General features: G+C 38.6%; 1 protein-coding gene across 1 annotated transcript in view; it reads left to right on the top strand.

The window, feature by feature from the left end:
* sema4gb (sema domain, immunoglobulin domain (Ig), transmembrane domain (TM) and short cytoplasmic domain, (semaphorin) 4Gb) overlaps positions 1 to 14239 on the top strand; it is a gene marked incomplete at both ends in the record, with an annotated part of 35663 nt that extends 21424 nt beyond the window's left edge. The window contains 7 exons of the mRNA XM_079261422.1: positions 1324 to 1499; positions 6603 to 6741; positions 6825 to 7047; positions 7154 to 7269; positions 9148 to 9302; positions 12667 to 12728; positions 13272 to 14239. Of these exons, the coding sequence (XP_079117548.1) occupies positions 1324 to 1499; positions 6603 to 6741; positions 6825 to 7047; positions 7154 to 7269; positions 9148 to 9302; positions 12667 to 12728; positions 13272 to 14239 (1839 nt within the window). The remainder of the gene's footprint in view (positions 1 to 1323; positions 1500 to 6602; positions 6742 to 6824; positions 7048 to 7153; positions 7270 to 9147; positions 9303 to 12666; positions 12729 to 13271) is intronic.
* Positions 14240 to 19081: the final 4842 nt, after the last annotated feature.

The raw sequence follows: 19081 nt of genomic DNA, 5'->3' as shown, positions 1-19081 counted from the left end.
TCAGTACTTTAATGCACAGGTTTACTTTAAAATTATTCTTAATTTTTTTTTTTACCTCATCAAGGCTCTTAACTTTCTAAACTGCCAACTTGAAATAATTTTAAAGCAAAAATAGGTCTCGACTCTCCTCTTTTTTTCTCGCCTAATCAGAGATGTGAAGTAGTCAGAACAGTGGAGGCGGTAATAACTCAGCCTGAACTAGGCCACAGTAGCACATGCAGATGTTGAGCCGGTCCCCAGCTCAGCCCTGCGGCAGCCAGACATGACACTGGTTGCAGGCAGATCTACAGATAGTGAAGGTTCTGGCATTAGCCTCTACCCTGAAACCACAGAGGACTTGCCATTTTTGAGCTGTCCATCTGCAGCTGTCCTCTCCACCAGCGTTCCTCATCAATCTTGGCCTATTTTCACAGAGAAGGGACATAATGACATCAAAGTTGAAGCAGAAATCTCTGCCATTCTGTTGTTTGGAGCATCTTTTGTTGTTTTGTTACATCTACAGCAAAATAAGAGCGGTTTCGGGGATCACCTTTTCTTTGCTTTTGCTGTACAGATTGCAGCACAATCTGCATCATATCTGCTGCGGTTGATTTCCCCACAGGCATATCTTTACATTGCAATGCCAGGATTCTTGACTCTTCTCCCTTCCTGTGTTTTGATTGACATAAATTGTAATCTGCAAGTGTAGCCCTTAAGCTATTCATGCAATAATAACCTAGAATCTTCTCGATGTGAAATGTTTATTTTCCCAGCTTTATCAATTTTAAAATGAGTTTTTGTGATATCTTCTTTATAAAGAAGAATAACTCTGCCTTTCTTCATGTTTCCCCCTTTTCATCAACAGAGTTCTTATTAATAGAATATCTTAATGTTTAAAATAAGTGTGTCATGTTGATTTGAGCTATTTTGCCTTTTTTGTGTGGGAGGTTAAAGCAGCAAAGCTTTTTGATGAATGGCTGATGTCCTCTTAAGACATCAGGAAAGAAAGATGAAGCCAATGACTGGGAAAAACAAAGAAGGAAAAAAAAACTGCTATCTCTTTATTTCTTCTTGTCTAAATGAGGTGCACTAAATTACTTTTGCTGAGATGTGCCTCAAAATCTCCCCACCCACTGCTGCCGAAATGCAGCTGGAAATACATTGAAGTTGACACAGTCTTAACCTAAAAACTAAATTTCATCCATATTTTCAGAAGACAGAAAGTATATACTGTTTATTATTGTTCTGTTCTTTTATTGAATGTTTTGTGCACAAATAACACGGACTAGTTTATGAAATTTTATTTGCAATAACTCATTCAGTCATTGTTTCCTCTGTTTTCAGACTGACTGGGGCGGCCAAAGGACTTTGCAAAGGAAGTGGACCACCTTCCTTAAAGCCAGAATGGTGTGTTCAGTCCCAGAATACGAGCTACACCTCAATATCCTGCGTGATGTGTTTGTTCTGCAGGGCCAAAATGCTCAGAGCAGCATTTTCTTTGGTGTCTTTGGTTTAGAATGGTAAGAAATTATGTTTTTATCTTATTCAACTAACATGCGGCAAATGCATTTCCCATTAGAACACAAATGGGAACACTTATGTTGACGAATCAGAAGTTTAGTTACATCAATGTATGAAACATGATGAAAACTACACACTTTTTAAAGTCTTTGTTAAAAACTGCAACATTTTATGTCACAAAACAAACTTAGCTTAATTATTTCAGGATTTGCCGTGAGATCAGTTTCAAGTTTTTTGTGACAAGCAAAGAAATAGTCTTTTTTGCCAAACAGTATGTGTAATGTTGGTCAGAAATATTGAAGGGTTTTATTGGTTAATTGAAATCTGCTGTTTGTGAATAAACATAAACAAACAATACTGATAAGATAACTACAGATACGTAAGGGCAAATCCCAGTGATATATGACAGAAGCTTGTTTAAAGTTGAGTCAGCAGTTTCTTCTTTAAATAGAGACAATGTGGCTGTTCATACTGACCTTTTTTTAAATGTTATGCCCAGTCACTCATATATTTTTACTTTACTTTTCATCCTCTGAAGCCGATAAAAACATTAAATACAGTAAAAAGTATTGAAGAGTTTTATCCCTAAACTTTTAAAATATATACAGTAAGCATATTATGAGAGAAAATACTGTTTCAGGCTGTTGCATAAGATTTCCAAGAGACTACACACACACACACACACACACACATAGATAGATATACATCATTTCAGATGTTTTACATAATTTTTGTCCCTTTTTTGTGGGGAAAAAAATGACATCTAGCTATTTTGTTTCTAAATTTGACTCCCAGTAATATTTTTTGAGCCCCTATTTGAGTCAACATTTACATGATACATCATTACTAGCTCATTAATCATTTATTTAATTTATGCTAATTATTTAACATCTGCTGAGAATTTGCTCTTGATTACAAAGCAAATAAGTAAATTACATAAACTGAGGTCTGTGGAGACAAAGAAGATTGAAGATCTTGACTCTGATCTGGGAGTCAGACTTGCATATCCAAACATCTCACTGAATTAGATATTTTTCAATATACTGGTGCCCAGAGTAAAACACTGCATTTGTTTGTGAGTTTTTAAGTTAGTAATGACTCCAGACACCCACGCTCTTTAGCACAAAATATGGTTTCATTATTAATGTATCCCCCTCATTCTCAGCTTGTTTTTGTGAGCATTTGCAGCTTTTCTCTTCTAATAGAATAAATTTGCTTTTTATCTTCTTTCCTGGAGCTTTGGGAGTGTTTATTTTATGATATTTTATATTACTGGATGAATGCAAAATTGTTCATCAGATAAACTGGTGAATTAAAAAAAATAGTTAATGTTTGAAATAAAAGTGGGGTTGTCAGAAGCAGAAAAATGTGAGGGAGCGATGACTGCTAGAGGAAAATCTGGCAGTGTTTATGGCGATATGTAGTCATGCTGTATAAAACTGTCCCAGTAGTGTTTAAACTGATAGAGAGGAAAGCATTCCCATATCAATGATATCTATTTCTTTCCAATTCAATTCAATTCAACTTTATTTATATAGCGTCAAATCACGGCAATGCCATCTCAAGACGCTTTACAGACAGAGGGGAAAACATAATGAAGGCCAATTCATAACAGACAATATAAGGAAACCAACAGATTGAGTTGAGTCCAACTCAATCTCCCATCCTGAGCAAGCACACTGGCAACAGTGGGAAGGAAAAAACTCCCTTTTAACAGGAAGGAAACCTCCGGCAGAACCCGGCTCAGGACAGGCAGCCATCTGCCTCTGCTGTGTGGGGGGAAGAGGACAGAAAGACAACAGACAACAGGAACTGCTACTCCCGGCCAGGGAGACCTGCTGAGACAGGAGACATACATGTTAATGATGCAACACTGTTATGGGGGGGGGGGGGGGGGGGGTAAAAGAAAGAGATAAAGAGAAAAAGAAAGAAGCTGAGCGTATCAGGAAATGTCCCTCAGCAGTCTAAACCTATAGCAGCATAACTAAGGGATGCTAACCATCCCTAGCTATAGGACTTATCAAAAAGATAAGTCTTCAGCCTAGTCTTAAAGGTGGGGAGGGTGTCTGCTTCCCTAACACTAACTGGGAGCTTATTCCATAAGAGAGGGGCCTGATAACCAAAGGCTCTGCCTCCTGCTCGGCTCTTTGAGACTCTAGGAACCACAAGTAAGCCTGCAGTCTGCGAACGAAGTACTCTGCTTGGTATATAAGGAACAATGAGGTCTTTGATATATAGTGGTACCTGGTTGTGGAGGGCTTTATATGTAAGGAGAAGGATTTTAAATTCTATTCTAGATTCAACAGGCAGCCAATGAAGAGAGGCTAAAACTGGAGAAATATGATCTCTCCTGCTGGTTCTGGTCAGGACTCTGGCTGCAGAATTCTGGATCAGCTGAAGGGTTTTCAGGGCATATTTAGGACAGCCCAGTAATAGAGAGTTACAGTAATCTAGTCTCGAAGTAACAAAAGCGTGAACCAGTTTTTCTGCATCACTCCGAGACAGAATGTCCCTAATTTTGGCTATATTACGTAAATGAAAGAAGGCTGTTTTAGTAACCTGCTTAATATGTGGGCCAAAGGACAGGTCAGGGTCAAATATTACTCCAAGGTTTCTCACTGTAGCACTGGAAGCTAAAGTAATGCCATCCAGGTTCATTACAAAACCGGAAAATTTAGCTCTGAGTTTTTCAGATCCAACGAGAATTACTTCAGTCTTATCTGAGTTTAAGAGGAGAAAATTTCTAGACATCCAAGTCTTTATGTCTATGAGACAATTTTGTAGCCTATTGGGCTGATTTGTTTCATCTGGTTTAAAGGATAAGTATATTTGAGTATCATCTGCATAACAATGAAAGTTTATTCCATGCTGTCTAATAATTTTGCCTAAAGGGAGCATATATAGCGTGAAGAGTATTGGTCCAAGTACAGAACCTTGAGGAACTCCATGACTTACTGTAGTTTGGGAGGAGGACTTGTCATTTACATGAACAAACTGAAGTCTATCAGATAAATATGATTTAAACCAGCTTAACGCTGTACCTGTAATTCCAATCACCTGTTCTAGTCTTTGTAACAGAATGTTATGATCGACTGTATCAAATGCAGCACTAAGATCAAGCAAGATAAGTACGGACACAAGTCCTTTGTCTGAGGCCATAAGAAGGTCATTAGTAACTTTCACCAATGCTGTCTCAGTGCTATGATGAGCTCTAAATCCTGACTGAAACTCCTCGCATAAATTATTTCTGCTCAGGTGGGCATGTAGCTGAGCGGAAACTATTTTCTCCAGAATTTTGGACATAAACGGGAGGTTAGATATAGGTCTATAATTTGCTATCACCTCTGGATCCAGAGATTGCTTTTTAAGTAAAGGCTTGATTACAGCAGTTTTAAATGATTGTGGTACATATCCTGTCACTACAGACATATTGATAAGATTTAGTAGTGATGTATTAATTAAAGGGAAAATGTCCTTAAAGAGGCTCGTTGGGAGAGGATCTAAGATACAGGTGGATGGTTTAGATGAAGCTATTATTTTAGTTAATTCAGAGGGTTGGACAGGACAGAAACTATTTAGACACAAGTCAGATCCTGGTTCTAAGGATGCTTCGGAGACCACAGCAGGCTCAACATTATAGGTAGAAGGAAGAGTATTGTCAATTTGATCTCTAATAGTGTCAATTTTATTCCTGAAAAAATACATGAAATCATCACAGCTAAGTGAGAAAGGAATACATGGCTCCACAGCGCTCCGGCTCCTAGTAAGCCTAGCTACAGTGCTGAAAAGAAACCGAGGGTTGTTTTTGTTTTCCTCTATCAATGATGAATAATAAGCTGTTCTTGCCGTACGTAAGGCTTTTTTGTATACGCTTAAACTTTCTTTCCAGGTTAAGCGAGACTCCTCTAGTCCTGATGAACGCCATCTGTTTTCCAAACGCCTTGATGCCTGTTTTAGAGCTCGAAGCTGGGAATTAAACCAGGGAGCCTTCATAATCTTACCTAATTTCTTCTTCTTTAGGGGAGCAACATTATCCAAGGTTGTACGCATTGAAGCTGTTATAGTATCAGCATGTTGATCAATCTGAGCAGGAGTAAGGCTTAAAGGGGGACTCTCAGTCATGCTAACACATGGTAGATGTGAAAAAATTGATTCAATTGATTGTTTAAATTTTGTAATATTATTGTCTGATAAACATCTACTATAGTAGAATTTATTTTTGGTCAGTGAGTAATCAAATAAAGTGAATTCAAAGGTTAATAAGAAGTGATCGGACAAGACAGGGTTTTGAGGAAATACTTTGAGCTTATCAGTCTCAATACCATATGTTAGAACAAGATCAAGAGCATTTTTCTTTCTATTTTTTTTTACTATCATGCAGTCTGGCCCCGTCATTCACCGCAGCAGATTCTCTTTCTTTCTTTGAAACATCCACACCTGTGTGGGTTGTAGTCATCAATATGCGTCAGAATCACACGAAGAATACTCTGGTTTCTCTCTCTTCTCACTTTTCAACATGAATGCTTTTGAAGACAGAGGTGTGCTCACAATGGATTTAAGAATGTGATGCAGAACATTTTCCCCCACATTACTAATCTCATCTGTAGGGCAGAAGATTAAGGGTCACCTGATTTGAGACTTCTCATTCCTACTTCTTTTCATAGGTGAGCTACCAGCACCCACAAATGGGGTGGTTTCATTTATGACTCACAGGTTGGGGGATTTAGGTGAATTTGGTGCTGAAAACATATACTTTCTTCTGGTTTGGATAATGGGAGCACCTGGGATAAAGGGGGGGTGGATAACACACCTGGCAGTGACGTCAGTCTCGCTGCATTTTCCAAGACAAATATACAAGATCCAGGGGGAAAATGTGAGCATTAAAAGCAATAACTACCTTCATGAAGGTTTTTAGAGAACAGAAATCAGTCTTCTGTAGTCTTGTTACTTTTTCACTTGACAGTGATAATCTGTGATGTGTCTGACATTGGATCCGGGTGGTAGTCCCCCCCCCCAGATCTGAGGTTTTTTTTTCAGCTCTGAATCATTAATCCTGAGTGTGTCCTGTGGATGTGTCTTTGGGGTGTTGGATCATCTTTCAGGAAGAATATCAAAGCCTCTGCTATCTGCCAGTATGCCTTCTCAGATGTACACAAGGTTTTCGAAGGGCCGTACTTAGAGGTGCAGGATTCAAAGTGGAGGGAGTACACTGGAAAAGTTCCAGAGCCGAGACCTGGATCTGTGAGTTTCATCTCTTAACTCTGTCCAGACAAAATTTTTTCTTCCATGTAACTTAACACACTTGGTGGCTTGTGTCTCTGCAGTGTATAACAGATCTGCACAGGTCTCAGGGCATCAACTCATCTCGAGACCTCCCAGACAATGTCCTGACTTTTGCCAGAAGGCACCCACTGATGGCCAACCAGGTGTACCCAGTAGGCATGCGGCCACTCATGTTCAAAAGAAGTGTCAACTATGTAAAGGTAGCAGTGCACAAGGAGCCAGCGCTGGATGGAAACATTTACACTGTTCTGTTTTTAGGAACAGGTAATTTTCAGTCCACAAATCACATGAGATGTTTAAAAACTCACCATGGTGACATGCTCACGGCTGTTTGTTATGATCAGTGACGGTTTTGTGTGTTTTCTTGCAGATGATGGATGGTTGCACAGAGCTGTAGACATCGATGGAGAAATGCATATCATAGAGGAGATGCAGATGTTTGACAAACCGCAACCGATAGAGAGCATGGTCATATCGTCTGCACAGGTACTCAAAAATAAGTCCAGGCCAGGGATGCATGAAACTGTGTGCAGTTTTAATAATTAAAACTGTGTGTATGCATAAATATCAGAAATATGCATAAGCATGTTTATCATGTTTATCAAGATGTGCATTTTAATCAACGTGAAATTTTATGCAAGGATGATTTTTGCTCCCATTTCTCGTCATGAATGAATATGGAAACTCCTGACTTGCACCACATCCAAATAGACTTGATGATAAAACTGAAAGCAAAGAGGCACAATTTTTTTCTGAATGTGATACATAAGTAGTCATGAGTGAAGCCAATTAAATTTGCTTTATTTAGTTTCTTCAGTCTTGTAATCACAACTAGAACAAAAACTGCTAAATGGAAAAAGGTAATTGAAAGACCTAACAGAATTGTAGAAGTAATGATCGAAAAGCAATCAAGACATAGAAAGATAGTATCATAGCTAAAGGAAAAAGCTCGGATAACTGTATGTTGCTGCTTACTCTATCCAGACAACACTCAAGATCTTTATCCGAACCTAACTTTGGGAAAATAGGGAATTTTCCAAGAAATTATATATTTGAGTTCCTAAAACACATTGCAAACTTTTAAATATCTTATTGATTCCACGCTTCCCCTGTCTAAGTGTCCTTGGACAAGACACTGAACCCTACGATGTGTCTATCGGGGCATGAATGTGTGCGAAAGGAAGAAGCACTTAGGGTGCATTCACATAAGGATAGTCCGCGAGACACGGTTGGACAAGGCAAGTTTATTTATATAGCACAATTCAATCTTTACACAGATTATAAAACATTAGAAAATAATAATTTAAAATTAAAACATGAAAGCAATGTAAAAGAAATAACAATAGATAAAGAAACATGCAGATTTGGACTTGAAATAAACTCAAAGTAGCTTTGAATATTGCTTTGGGGACTTGGCTCAGTTGTAGGGGGGATGTAACCATGCGAACCGAGATCGCGCTTGCGCTGCACTTTTGGTGCAACAAGCCATTGGAATAATTTATGCCTATTCTCACCAAAGGTGGCGCTGCTGTAGTATTTGGCAAAAGAGAGGACAAGACCCGAGTGAAGAAGAAAACTCAGTGTCCTCTACTTGCGAATTAAACATGGGGACAAAACTATTGCTCTTTTGGGTTTTTTTTGTTTCATGCAAGTATACTGCAGAAATACACTGCAATGATGGACGCAGTATGAACAGTATGAACAACAGACGAGGCAGAAGACTCTTAATGTGATCTTTATATGTATATATATATACCCACAATGCAATGCTAGCTTAACTGCAGAAAGTGACTTTTTTTTTTTGTTGTCCGCTTGACACTGACCAAAATCAGCATTTATAGAACCGAGTCCGCTCCTTTGATCTTGATCAGAATTTGTTTGATGCATTCACGTTTCCCAAACGAAGCAGACTTTCCGAGCAATCAAACGAGGATTCAGATCAAAAAAGTTTGATGTGAATGTGTCCACAACATAGCAAGAATAGTGCTGCATGTGAGTCTGTGTGAATGGGTGAAAATGACATGATGGCAAAAGTGCTTGTAAAGGTCAACATTTAATGAGAAAAACTCTATACAAGTATATTTTAAAATCTCTGATCTAATCATGCTGTGTGTCATTTAGATGTGTTAAATAAGCCTTGCAAATCAAAGAGTTTGGGTGTCAGTCAATACAGCAAAACAATGAAAGAATATATAAGTTTAATAAATGACCTGTATGAGAAGGCTAAGTGTTAGATGCCAAGTTAATCTGTAGAAAGCAGTCAATTTATGTTTTCTTAACTCCAAATCCATCAGTAATAAAGGGCTGATAAACAAGTACACTTGTTAGATACATTAGTAATGATTATTTGCTTTTATTTTACAGAGGAGTATCTATGTTGGCTCCCACTCTGGACTTGTTCAGGTCCCGATGTCAACCTGTCAGAGGTTCACCTCCTGTTACGACTGTGTATTTGCCAGAGACCCCTTCTGCGGCTGGGATGGAAGAGTGTGTGTGGAGATATCTTCACGGGCACAGAGGTAAGTGAACAAGAAAGAGAGGGAAAAAAACACAAATGGATGCAGTGTTTTGCAAAAGTGCAAAGAAAAAGGGGGTCAGAGAGATTTTCTCTTGAGATTTGCAGGCTTTGACACAGATGCCGATCTTCCTTTTTATGTCAGCACACCTCCTTCACCATTCCACCTGTTCTCTCCATGTAACAGGCTTCTATATTTCCTCACTTAATTAGTTTTCTGGCTTCCTCTGTTTCCAAACTGTGGTCATGTGAGCTGAAAAACAGAACAATTTTGATTTAAAACATGAGTAATGATCGTGTAAATGGATTGACAGGTTTTACACAATGTATGCACCACAAGACTTTTTTGGTCGGTATTTATTTCCTCCATTTGGCCCGAAAGCAATATCAGAACTTAATTAATTATTAATACATTGTATTTACCCCTCCAACACAGTTTCTGTGAAAGCAGGTCTAAGACAATGTAGCTGACCTGGATTTTTCTCATCAGCACTGTTCGACACAGCAGGAGCCTCGACTGAAACCAGAGTGTTTGAATTTTAAATGAGTCCCCAAGAAGCAAACATGTGGATATGATTCATGTGCAACTCTGCTTGTAAAAGAACTCAGACACTTAAATTCCTTATTCACTAAAGCTACAGAGCTTTGAATAGTTTACATTCAATTTATTATCAGTAATAAAAACTTACATAATTAATTAGTTATAATAATTAAGTTAATTAATTAACTTAATAATAACTTACAGTAGTTATAAGCTGTTGGTATAAAAAACTAAAACCCACAAAAGATACAATATATTCATATTTAGATATATTGTGAGGTTTTCTCACAATAAGATGTTTTATTTACCCTCTACTTATTATTATTAAATTATTGATAAATTATTATTATACTTATTATTGATAAATTAATATGAACTTACAGGGAATTTATGTTATTCCTGTGAGCTATCATGTAATAAGCTCTCTCTTTTTTTTTGTTTTTTTTTTGTACAAGAATAAATGCATCAAACCACAGCTTCGAAATAGATCGTTTTCTTTTTTAAATTTCAGAATAAACATTATTGAAATAGATTTACTGTGACTGGTTTTGGGGCTTGAATTGTTTTTAACAGCTTTGTTTTAATAAGTAAAATTAAGATGTCAGTGTGGCAGGGTATGTTTAGGTAATGACTGCCTGAGCTGCCATCATCCCTCAACTTTGTGAATCTGGTCTGGACTTTCAGACAGCAACAAAGCTGTTTGGCTTAATTATAGCTGTTCTCATACTGTCATAGACAATAGAGAAGTCAGTGTGCACTGAGGCACGAAGTTGGTGTTAATATGTTTACCTTGGAAAGTTTTCTGAATCCTCTTAAAACTTAATTGAACTTAAAAGAATTTAACAATTACTGACATCTTGTGGTGAACTTTGAGAAAGCATTTCAAATGCCAGGCACTAAATTTTTGGCAACAAATTGAACTTATGTTGTTACCACATAACTTTCCTGTCTTGTTTTTGAACAGAAAACTGTGCCATCAGTCAGAAAAGAGTTGTTTTTAGTATCTGCATCTTTGATGAGGTTGATTTGTGTGTTATTGGCTCTCCTTGCATTATGTAATGAGTGTCATGCCCCACTTCTTGAACATGTACCGCCCCAAACGTTTAACAAACAACCACCACTGATGCCACAATTCCTCACTGTCATGTGAGCTGTACTTGTCCGCTAAGTTTCTTTCATGCCGGTAAAATGGATGTTTACAAGTTAAAGGATCTCCGCTGCAAAAAGATGTAAACTGTTAGAAAAAAAATATGTAAGGAATTTTCATAACAGGATAAGTGGTGTTTATATACAATTAGTCAATGTTGTTTGCAGCTCAAAAGAACATACTTTAATGTTTTATACGCATTTGATATGAATATATGGCCTGGCTGTGCTTGTAAAATAGATAATTTGGTCTTAAGCATCTGCCTAGTAAAACAATGGTTAATTACAATAATTAAAAAGCAATTAACACATCACTGTTTTATTGCAGGTTTGAGCTAATTGTGATATTCTGCTGACTCTGAGTAGCTTCTCATAAAATCAGCAGAATCGAGTTAATCAGCAATATCTACCTTGGAACTGCTGAGTCGTATAAAGATGCCTGAAATAATGGTCAAGTGAAGCTCAACCACCTCCACCTGCCATCCACCCTTCACTTTGCTAAGAAATTACTCAGATACAATTAAATTAAATCTTGTTTAAAAGTTGTTCTTGAAGGGAAGCTCAACTGTGAAACGACGTGTCGTTGTGGTCTGAATGAATTTGAGCACACTCAGAGAAAAACCACATTGTTAACAGTCCAAAACAAACACACCCAAAGTGAACACACAGACTGGCATACTTTGGCTCTCTCTTCCATCGGGACCTGTTTGTGCCTCTCTTCATTTACGCTGCATGAGTGAGCTGCAGACATCTTAATCTCAAGTGCTACAGCAGACAAATCAGCCTCTCTTGTGGGTTTATTTTATCATCATGGAGGCTGCTTCACATGAAAAAAAAAAAGAAGGCAGCAAGAAGAATGAAATATTAATGGAACATCATGCGGTTAACGGTGTACAATACCCTCCTGATTTCTGAGACAAATCATTCCCTCGTTCTAAATCTTTTAAAAGCAGAGCGGCGACTTGACTCTACTGATGGTGTAAAGTGACGACGATGGAAGAATTTCAACACTGAACTCCACTAGTTTAATTATTTTTTTTGTCTTGGTGTGTTACTTTATGCATACAGACTATTGGGGGGGATCGAATAAAAAAAATCAAGTATATGGATGTTTTTATCCACAATTTTAAAATCTATTTTTTTTGTTAAAAAAATTTGATTTTTTTTTTTCAAATAAATAAATATAATCCATTATGAAAATTTTAATCATATTTATTGGTTTTATTTGTCTCATAGGGCATTACAGCAGCAGAATGATGGTCTGTGTCGTTTTTTTTCCCAAATCAAAATCAGGAAAAATGACAAGCAAAAAAAGTTTTGTACATTTTTTTTTTTTGTTTGTTTGTTTTTCGTCTACAAAAATCAGCAATGTCAAAGAATTGTGAGAATCACAATTTAAATCGAATTGACACACAAAAAATCGGAATTGAATCGGGACAAAAGCATATCGTTGCAGCCCTACAGACTATGTTGGCCTAATTAATCTATCTCTTATAAAAGGTATTTTGTTGTTTAATATGAACTTTTTTTATTTTAAAGTCATATTTTTTTGTTTATCTCAAATTTGTTTCATGTTTTTGTCTGTTACTGATGCTTTTCTCCACCAGGATTTCACCAGGAAGAGCTTCTTTTTAATCTCACTGAGGCTTTTTTAATGTAAGGTTAAATGCAAATTTTTCAGGTCCAACCTAACCCAGGACGTCATGAGAGGAGTCAGGGGATGTAAGGAGAATTCAGGAAACGGTATGTGTTACAAAGCATGGACACTTTAAGTAAATCCATTAAGTAAGGGCGTCCATCTTTTTTTTTTTTTGGTTCAAACTTTATTTGAACACTTAGTTTTCCTTTTTGATGAATTTTCCTTCAACTCAGATTAAGAGGTTAAAAAAGTTTGATGCATATTCATGTTTCTCTCCGTGAAAACGCGACCGTTTAGCATCTATTAAGGGATTTCATTAGGTGTGTGTTCCTTACCCATCCCCGAGGTCCCAGCATACACATTTTAATCAGCTCCTCTCTTGCTGGAGGTCAGCCGGTCCTGCTGCACTGCAGGGCTCATTACATTTAAAGAAGCTTATAAGATGTGATAGAAAGTGATGCTGCAGCCACACAGATTCTTTGCCCTTACTTCTAATTTGCACAATTGGTGACCTGATATCTTATTGGATATTCATCTTTCTGTCCAACTGCTTCATATGCATTCCCCATCTGTTCGTGTTCCTCAGTTTTAGATCTTAATTTCCCTTTTTACCACCCTCTCATGTCTCTTGTCTTCTTGTTTTGCAGTGATACATCGGAGGCGTGCTGTAATGTCTGGTGACGACGTACTACTCCAGTGCGAGCTACGCTCTAACCTGGCGACTCCACGCTGGACGCTAAATGGCAAGGAGCTCCAGGGATACGGCCTTAATTCGGGCTACCGCATCGGCACCGACGGCCTGCTGATCATCGGAGCTCGCATCCAGCAGAGCGGCTCGTATCGCTGCTTTGCCGTGGAGAACTCAGTCTCCGTCCTCGTTTATCTTTACACGGTTAAGGTTCACACAGACCCATACTTCCCAGTCGAGCCCACAGTCACAACTAACCCCACGATGGCCTCCAGTCCAACTGTTTTCTCCACCAGCAGCCCCACTGAGGAGCCTTTGCCCTCTCCTCCTGCCCCTCTGCCTCCAGGAGTGGAGTTTCAGACCTACAGGCACATGGAGGCTGTGTACATCTCCTTGGTGGCAGTTCTCGGAGGGCTTTGCTTGGTGTTGACCGTCGTGCTGCTTTACGTGAGCTTCTGTACAAGACGGGCCGCCCAGGGCCGGAAGTTCTCCCAGCAAGGTTTGCAGGTACTGGGAGCCTCTGAGAGAAAAAGAAGTTCCCATCTCGAGCTTAAAACCATCTCAAGTCATTGCAACGGCCGGCACGGTCGTCGGTCCATCTCAGTTCCAACCTTTGGGGACATCAGCGACAGCTTCCTCCAGATAGTTCCAGGAGATGGGGAAATGTCTCCTGCTAAAACGCCTCCGCCAGCTCCTCCTCTTCCCATGCCACCTCCACTCCCAAACATGGATTACGCCAACGGTCTGTCGGCCACCCTGCCCAGCGTGCTGAGGAAGATGAATGGGAACAGCTACGTGCTGCTGAGGCAGGCCGATGCCGAGGGCATGTCACCCCTCTACCATTCATTCACAGAAGAGCTCAACAGGATTCTGGAGCAGAGGAAACACACACAGCTGGACCTGCAGCCTGATGAGAGCTCCATCTAAGAAGCCTCCTTCAGTCTTTGTCTCACAGTTATCCATCTGTAACCCAACTGTGACTCGTAGTTATGGGATGAACTGAAACACTGCTGTAATGCTCCCGGTGTCAAAGTACTTACAGGTTGTGTCCTTGAAACGTGAAGCCTCCTGCGTGTTGCAACAAAAAGTGTCCCGTACTTTCACCTCAGTGATGGACAACACTAACCAGACAGCAATCTGAAAAGTGTGAAAAATCTGCCCATAGACTGGTACACAAATAGCACTTGGGAGCTTTGTGACGCTACCTCAGTGTAGAATCTCTGCAGGTTGTGAAAGATGGTGGCAGATGGCAGAAATGCAAAAAGATATAGATAAAGGAAAGACGGGGAGATCGTTGAACATTTTTTCAACTGCGTAAATGTGGAGAAATGATCACCATGTAATAATATCCTCGATTGGTGCTTGAAGTGATACTCTTCCCAAAAGGTACAGTTGTGCTCATATGTATTCATCCCCTTTCATTAAAGAAAAGGCTGAATTTACAACAGTCACTCAAATAACTGGAGACTTAAAAAAGGAATAATAACTAAAAATTTGTGAAAATATAATTTAGTAATATAAGACACTGATTTTTCATTTAATTGAGTTGAAGAAAGAAAAACAAACAAACAATTTGGTCCTGGACAAATTAGAGCACTTTTCTGTTGAACAGTGGGACACAATACCTGTCAACAGGTGCAGAAGTCTGACTGAGAGGAACAGAAAACACCTGACTGTAGCGGAAACATTAAAGGATTGTTCAACTAAATATTAGTTTATGAGTGATGTAATATGTAAAAAATGATCTGATTTGTTTGCTTTTAAAAAAAAAAATTTAAATTGAACCAGAATTAGAAAATGTCATGATTTTCATAAAATTTTATTATTACTTCAATTTCAGCTTATTTTACAGACAGCTGTTTTTTTTTCCTTCTTTAATAAAAGGGTATGAATAAATATGAGCACAACTGTATGTTGTATGAAATGTTGTTTTACACAGCATTTAAATGTACATTGGGAACTTAGTCCATCCTTGTGTACGAAATGGTAAATGGACTTGTACTTCTATAGCGCTTTTCTAGTCATACAGACCACTCAAAGCGCTTTACACTACTTGTCACATTCACCCATTCACACACACACTCACTCAACACACTCATACCCCGATAGGCACATCGGGGGGCAGTTTGGGGTTCAGTGTCTTGCCCTAGGACACTTCGGCATTTCAGGGGAAGCCTGGAATCGGAGCTACAGCCGCCCCAGATGTATGAAGATGCTCCCGTTTGTGTGAGTGTGTGTTTGTGGAGCAAGCACTTGTACTGGTAGAATGATTAACATAGCAGCACCTGGATGGTAAAAATGATAGATTTGTTCAATTTTTGCTTGAATTGAGCTTCAAATGATGGATCAGTTTTTCTCTAAATGTGCTTTGGTTTTGTTTTTTACCAAACTGACTGCTTTAACAAATTTTATATACAACTTTAAATAGGAAGCGGTACTGTACTTTCACACAAATATCTTTCCAGTCACCCGACTCTCCAGACTCATGTCAAGGATTTTACAGATGGAAAATCATGTAAAAACTCCTAAAGCTGTAAGTAATATTTAAAGTTTTATTTATTTACATGTTTATTTAACACGGACTAATGAATAAAATATGGCTTCATTTAATGATATAAAGTAAAATGCAGCAGGTTTTTAGCTCAGGTTCTTCTGCAACTCCTGCTGCTGGACTTACAGAATGAAAAACCGACAACTGAAACAGTATTGAATTAAAAATACCAGTAGTATAACTATTTAAAAAAAACATAAAATAATTCCCAATAATGAAAAAAAAAGTTTTATTGCTGAAATCCACCCACAGGTGTCTTCAGGTGCTACATTTAGCATGATCTGCAGTGGTCATTTTTAAAAATGACATAGGAGTTTCTATTTGACTTACTGCAAAACACGGTCATGTGTGAATTTTTGGCAAAAAGACTGAATCCTGGATGAGGACAAGAAATAGGAACAGTATTCTCTGGAGTCTGAACGATGCTGGTGACACAGATGAGTTAGGAGATGGCTGAGATACCCTGGAGAACCCAAATGAAGAGAAAGTGGAGAGGAGGAAGCTGGTTAAAGACAGAACAACAGCGTTGCGGTGTAATTTACGTTATGAGGATTATGAGCTGATTGGGACTGACTTGTGCTTATCAATACACAGAATCAAGATTTCTTTGGTTTAACTAATGAAAGAGATTTTACCTTTTAGAAATTAAATAATCACCTTTCAGTTGTGAAAATAAAACACTTCAATATGATTACTGCTAATATATTCGGTTGCAGATTAATTGTTTTCTTTGCATGGAGGATCAGAGCGACTTTTAACTTAATCCCCTGAAAGATGAAAGCTCAATGAGGCTCAGAAAGAAGTGCTAGAATAAAGCTCTGAAAGCAAAACTTGATCAGTACAGAAGATTTTGAGGCATTTTATAGACTTAGTGAAGGATTTTAAATATATTTAACCAAAAGAAATCCAATTAAATGAACTGGAATTGGTGGAAGAGAAGAACCGTCACATTTTGAACCATTTTTCTGACAAAAACACACTGCACTTTTTTTTCCTTTTTTTTTTTTCTTTTACTTATTGCCAAGAACGTGTTTATTTTTTAGAATGAAACACTTATTTTGGCATACATATTCTGGCTGGAGTATCACTTTACGAACCCAGTTTTGATGACAATGCATGAGACATTTCAGTACACCTATTTTAAAGCACTCTTTGTGTCATTTCTTTCATGTAAATAGCAATAATTGTACCGTACTGTTGCAGCCGTAGTAGCAACGTGTTGTGTCGACAGAAACACCTGCAGCGGGCCTATTTTTTCCCAACAGTATTTCTGTTTATAGCATCTGTGAGAAAAAAGATAAAAGTGTATGAAAGGGAATGTGTTTTCTGTTGGAGTACCACAGTAGGTGCAAAAGACAAGCAGATGAGTTTGCCGTTTATAGACTGAAGTATGCTTAGAATGAAAGCCTAGTTGGAGGTTTAGCACTTATTGTGTCTGACATTTTGCTCTCTCCCAAAACATCAAGAGAAAAGTTTCCAGCCAGTTTTCCCAAACAGCAAAATAATTTATCCAGTTTTCGCAGCAACAAGCTGCTGGTGGCACGTCGCCATATCAGAAGACCTTCACATAAACCCCCCCTCCCAATGAACGCATCCTCAGTGTTTAGCTGACATCAGTTCAATGCTCAAACAACAAGAACTGCAGAACCTACAGGGTTTTCCTGGCAAGGTGAACAGCTCTGATTAAACAGCACATGTATAACTTACAGAGAAGTGACTGAAATGAATTTCTGAGTAGTTTGTAAACGTGTCACAGCCAGCGGCGAGGAAAGATTTGTCTTCCCAGCAAAGTGCTGAGTCAGCTCTTGTAGCTCGGCAGCAGGCCTCTCTGGTGACTTGCAGCGTGCATCAGTCAGAGCAGCACTGACAGGAACGGCAGCGTTTGGCTCACCTCTGTGAAGAAAGGACAGGGGCTGATGGTCTGTTTGTGTGCACCGCTGTTGTCTCCGCCTGAAGACACCACCACAGATCATTTCACCTGTGTGTTCTGGTTAAACACACTGCAAACCGATGCTGATGCAAGGAGACAGGACATGTTTTCCTTTTGCAGGTTTTTCAGCTGTTTTTGGATGTAGCTTTTAAAGCATGAGTGTCCAGCTCCGATCCTCCAGGGCCACAATCCTGCAGGTTTTCCATGTATCTTTGCTCCAACGCACCTGACTCAGTTTAATCTTTCATTGTGCAGATTTTCATTGGCTTTTGGATGCATGTAATGTAAGCCAGCTGTATTGGACCAACTGTGTAAGACACTTTTCAGTGTTCCTTCAAGCTGTTCAGAAACACTTTTTTATGTGTGCAGATTATTTATTTTCCTTCAATTCAACCTGTGATTAACCAATCCTCAGATCATTTTGTATTTCTGTCATAGGTGTATAAAGTAGAAGTAAAAATAAAGTAGAAGTCTGGTCATGTTTTTGGATGGACCGATGCATTTAAAACGGGTGTTTTCACTAACAGGCTCATCGACCTGCAGTGGAGCTGAGCTGCTTAAATTCACCTGGTTTAGTGACTGTTTGGAAAGAGCTGGACTCCTACTTTCTATTTCTACTTTATGCACCTCTGATTACACTGTTGTGGTTATTTTTCTTTATTTAATGCAGCTATAAGTGATTAATCGGTACAAAGTCTGCTTTGCCTGATATTATTTTGAAAGGAAACTCTAAATTTATTTAGATATCTTATTACACTGTTTGTTTTGGAGAGCTTTTCATTGTGAAATGCAAATGTTTGGGCTTTTTTTTGTGCCATGAGTTGCTGATTTATTCAAAATCTTGCTTTATTGAGCCTTTTTTGTGCTGTTCTTGGTTTCTTTTTGGTTTGATTGAAGACCACAATAGTTACTTTAATGCCACATTTTGCACTTTAAAGCCACTCAAACCACTAAACTTTGGCAGATTTTTACACTTCGACACCCTCTGATGAAGGTTAATCCAGCATCTGTTTTATATCCTGTCTCCTCTCTGAGCTCTCTCCAGCCAGTAAAAGTCAGTCACATTCAGACTCTTGTCCTATCGCTTCCTCTCTCTCTCTTTCTTCCTGTCTTTGCCTTGTTTGCCTCCGACAACTTTTCCTGAGTTTCTTTGCTGAATCCACCGTGGTGTGCATGCAGAATGATCAGTGTGTTTACATCCAGTTGATGGGTGTGTGACACTGTGCTGTAAAGCAAATCACAGTTGTCATGTGACGCCCTTCAGTTCAATTTCTCAGTCTTGGGACAC

This window comes from Telmatherina bonti (assembly GCF_933228915.1).
Source record: "Telmatherina bonti genome assembly, chromosome: 21".
Taxonomy (NCBI): domain Eukaryota; kingdom Metazoa; phylum Chordata; class Actinopteri; order Atheriniformes; family Telmatherinidae; genus Telmatherina; species Telmatherina bonti.
This window is presented reverse-complemented; position numbering and strand designations above follow the sequence as displayed.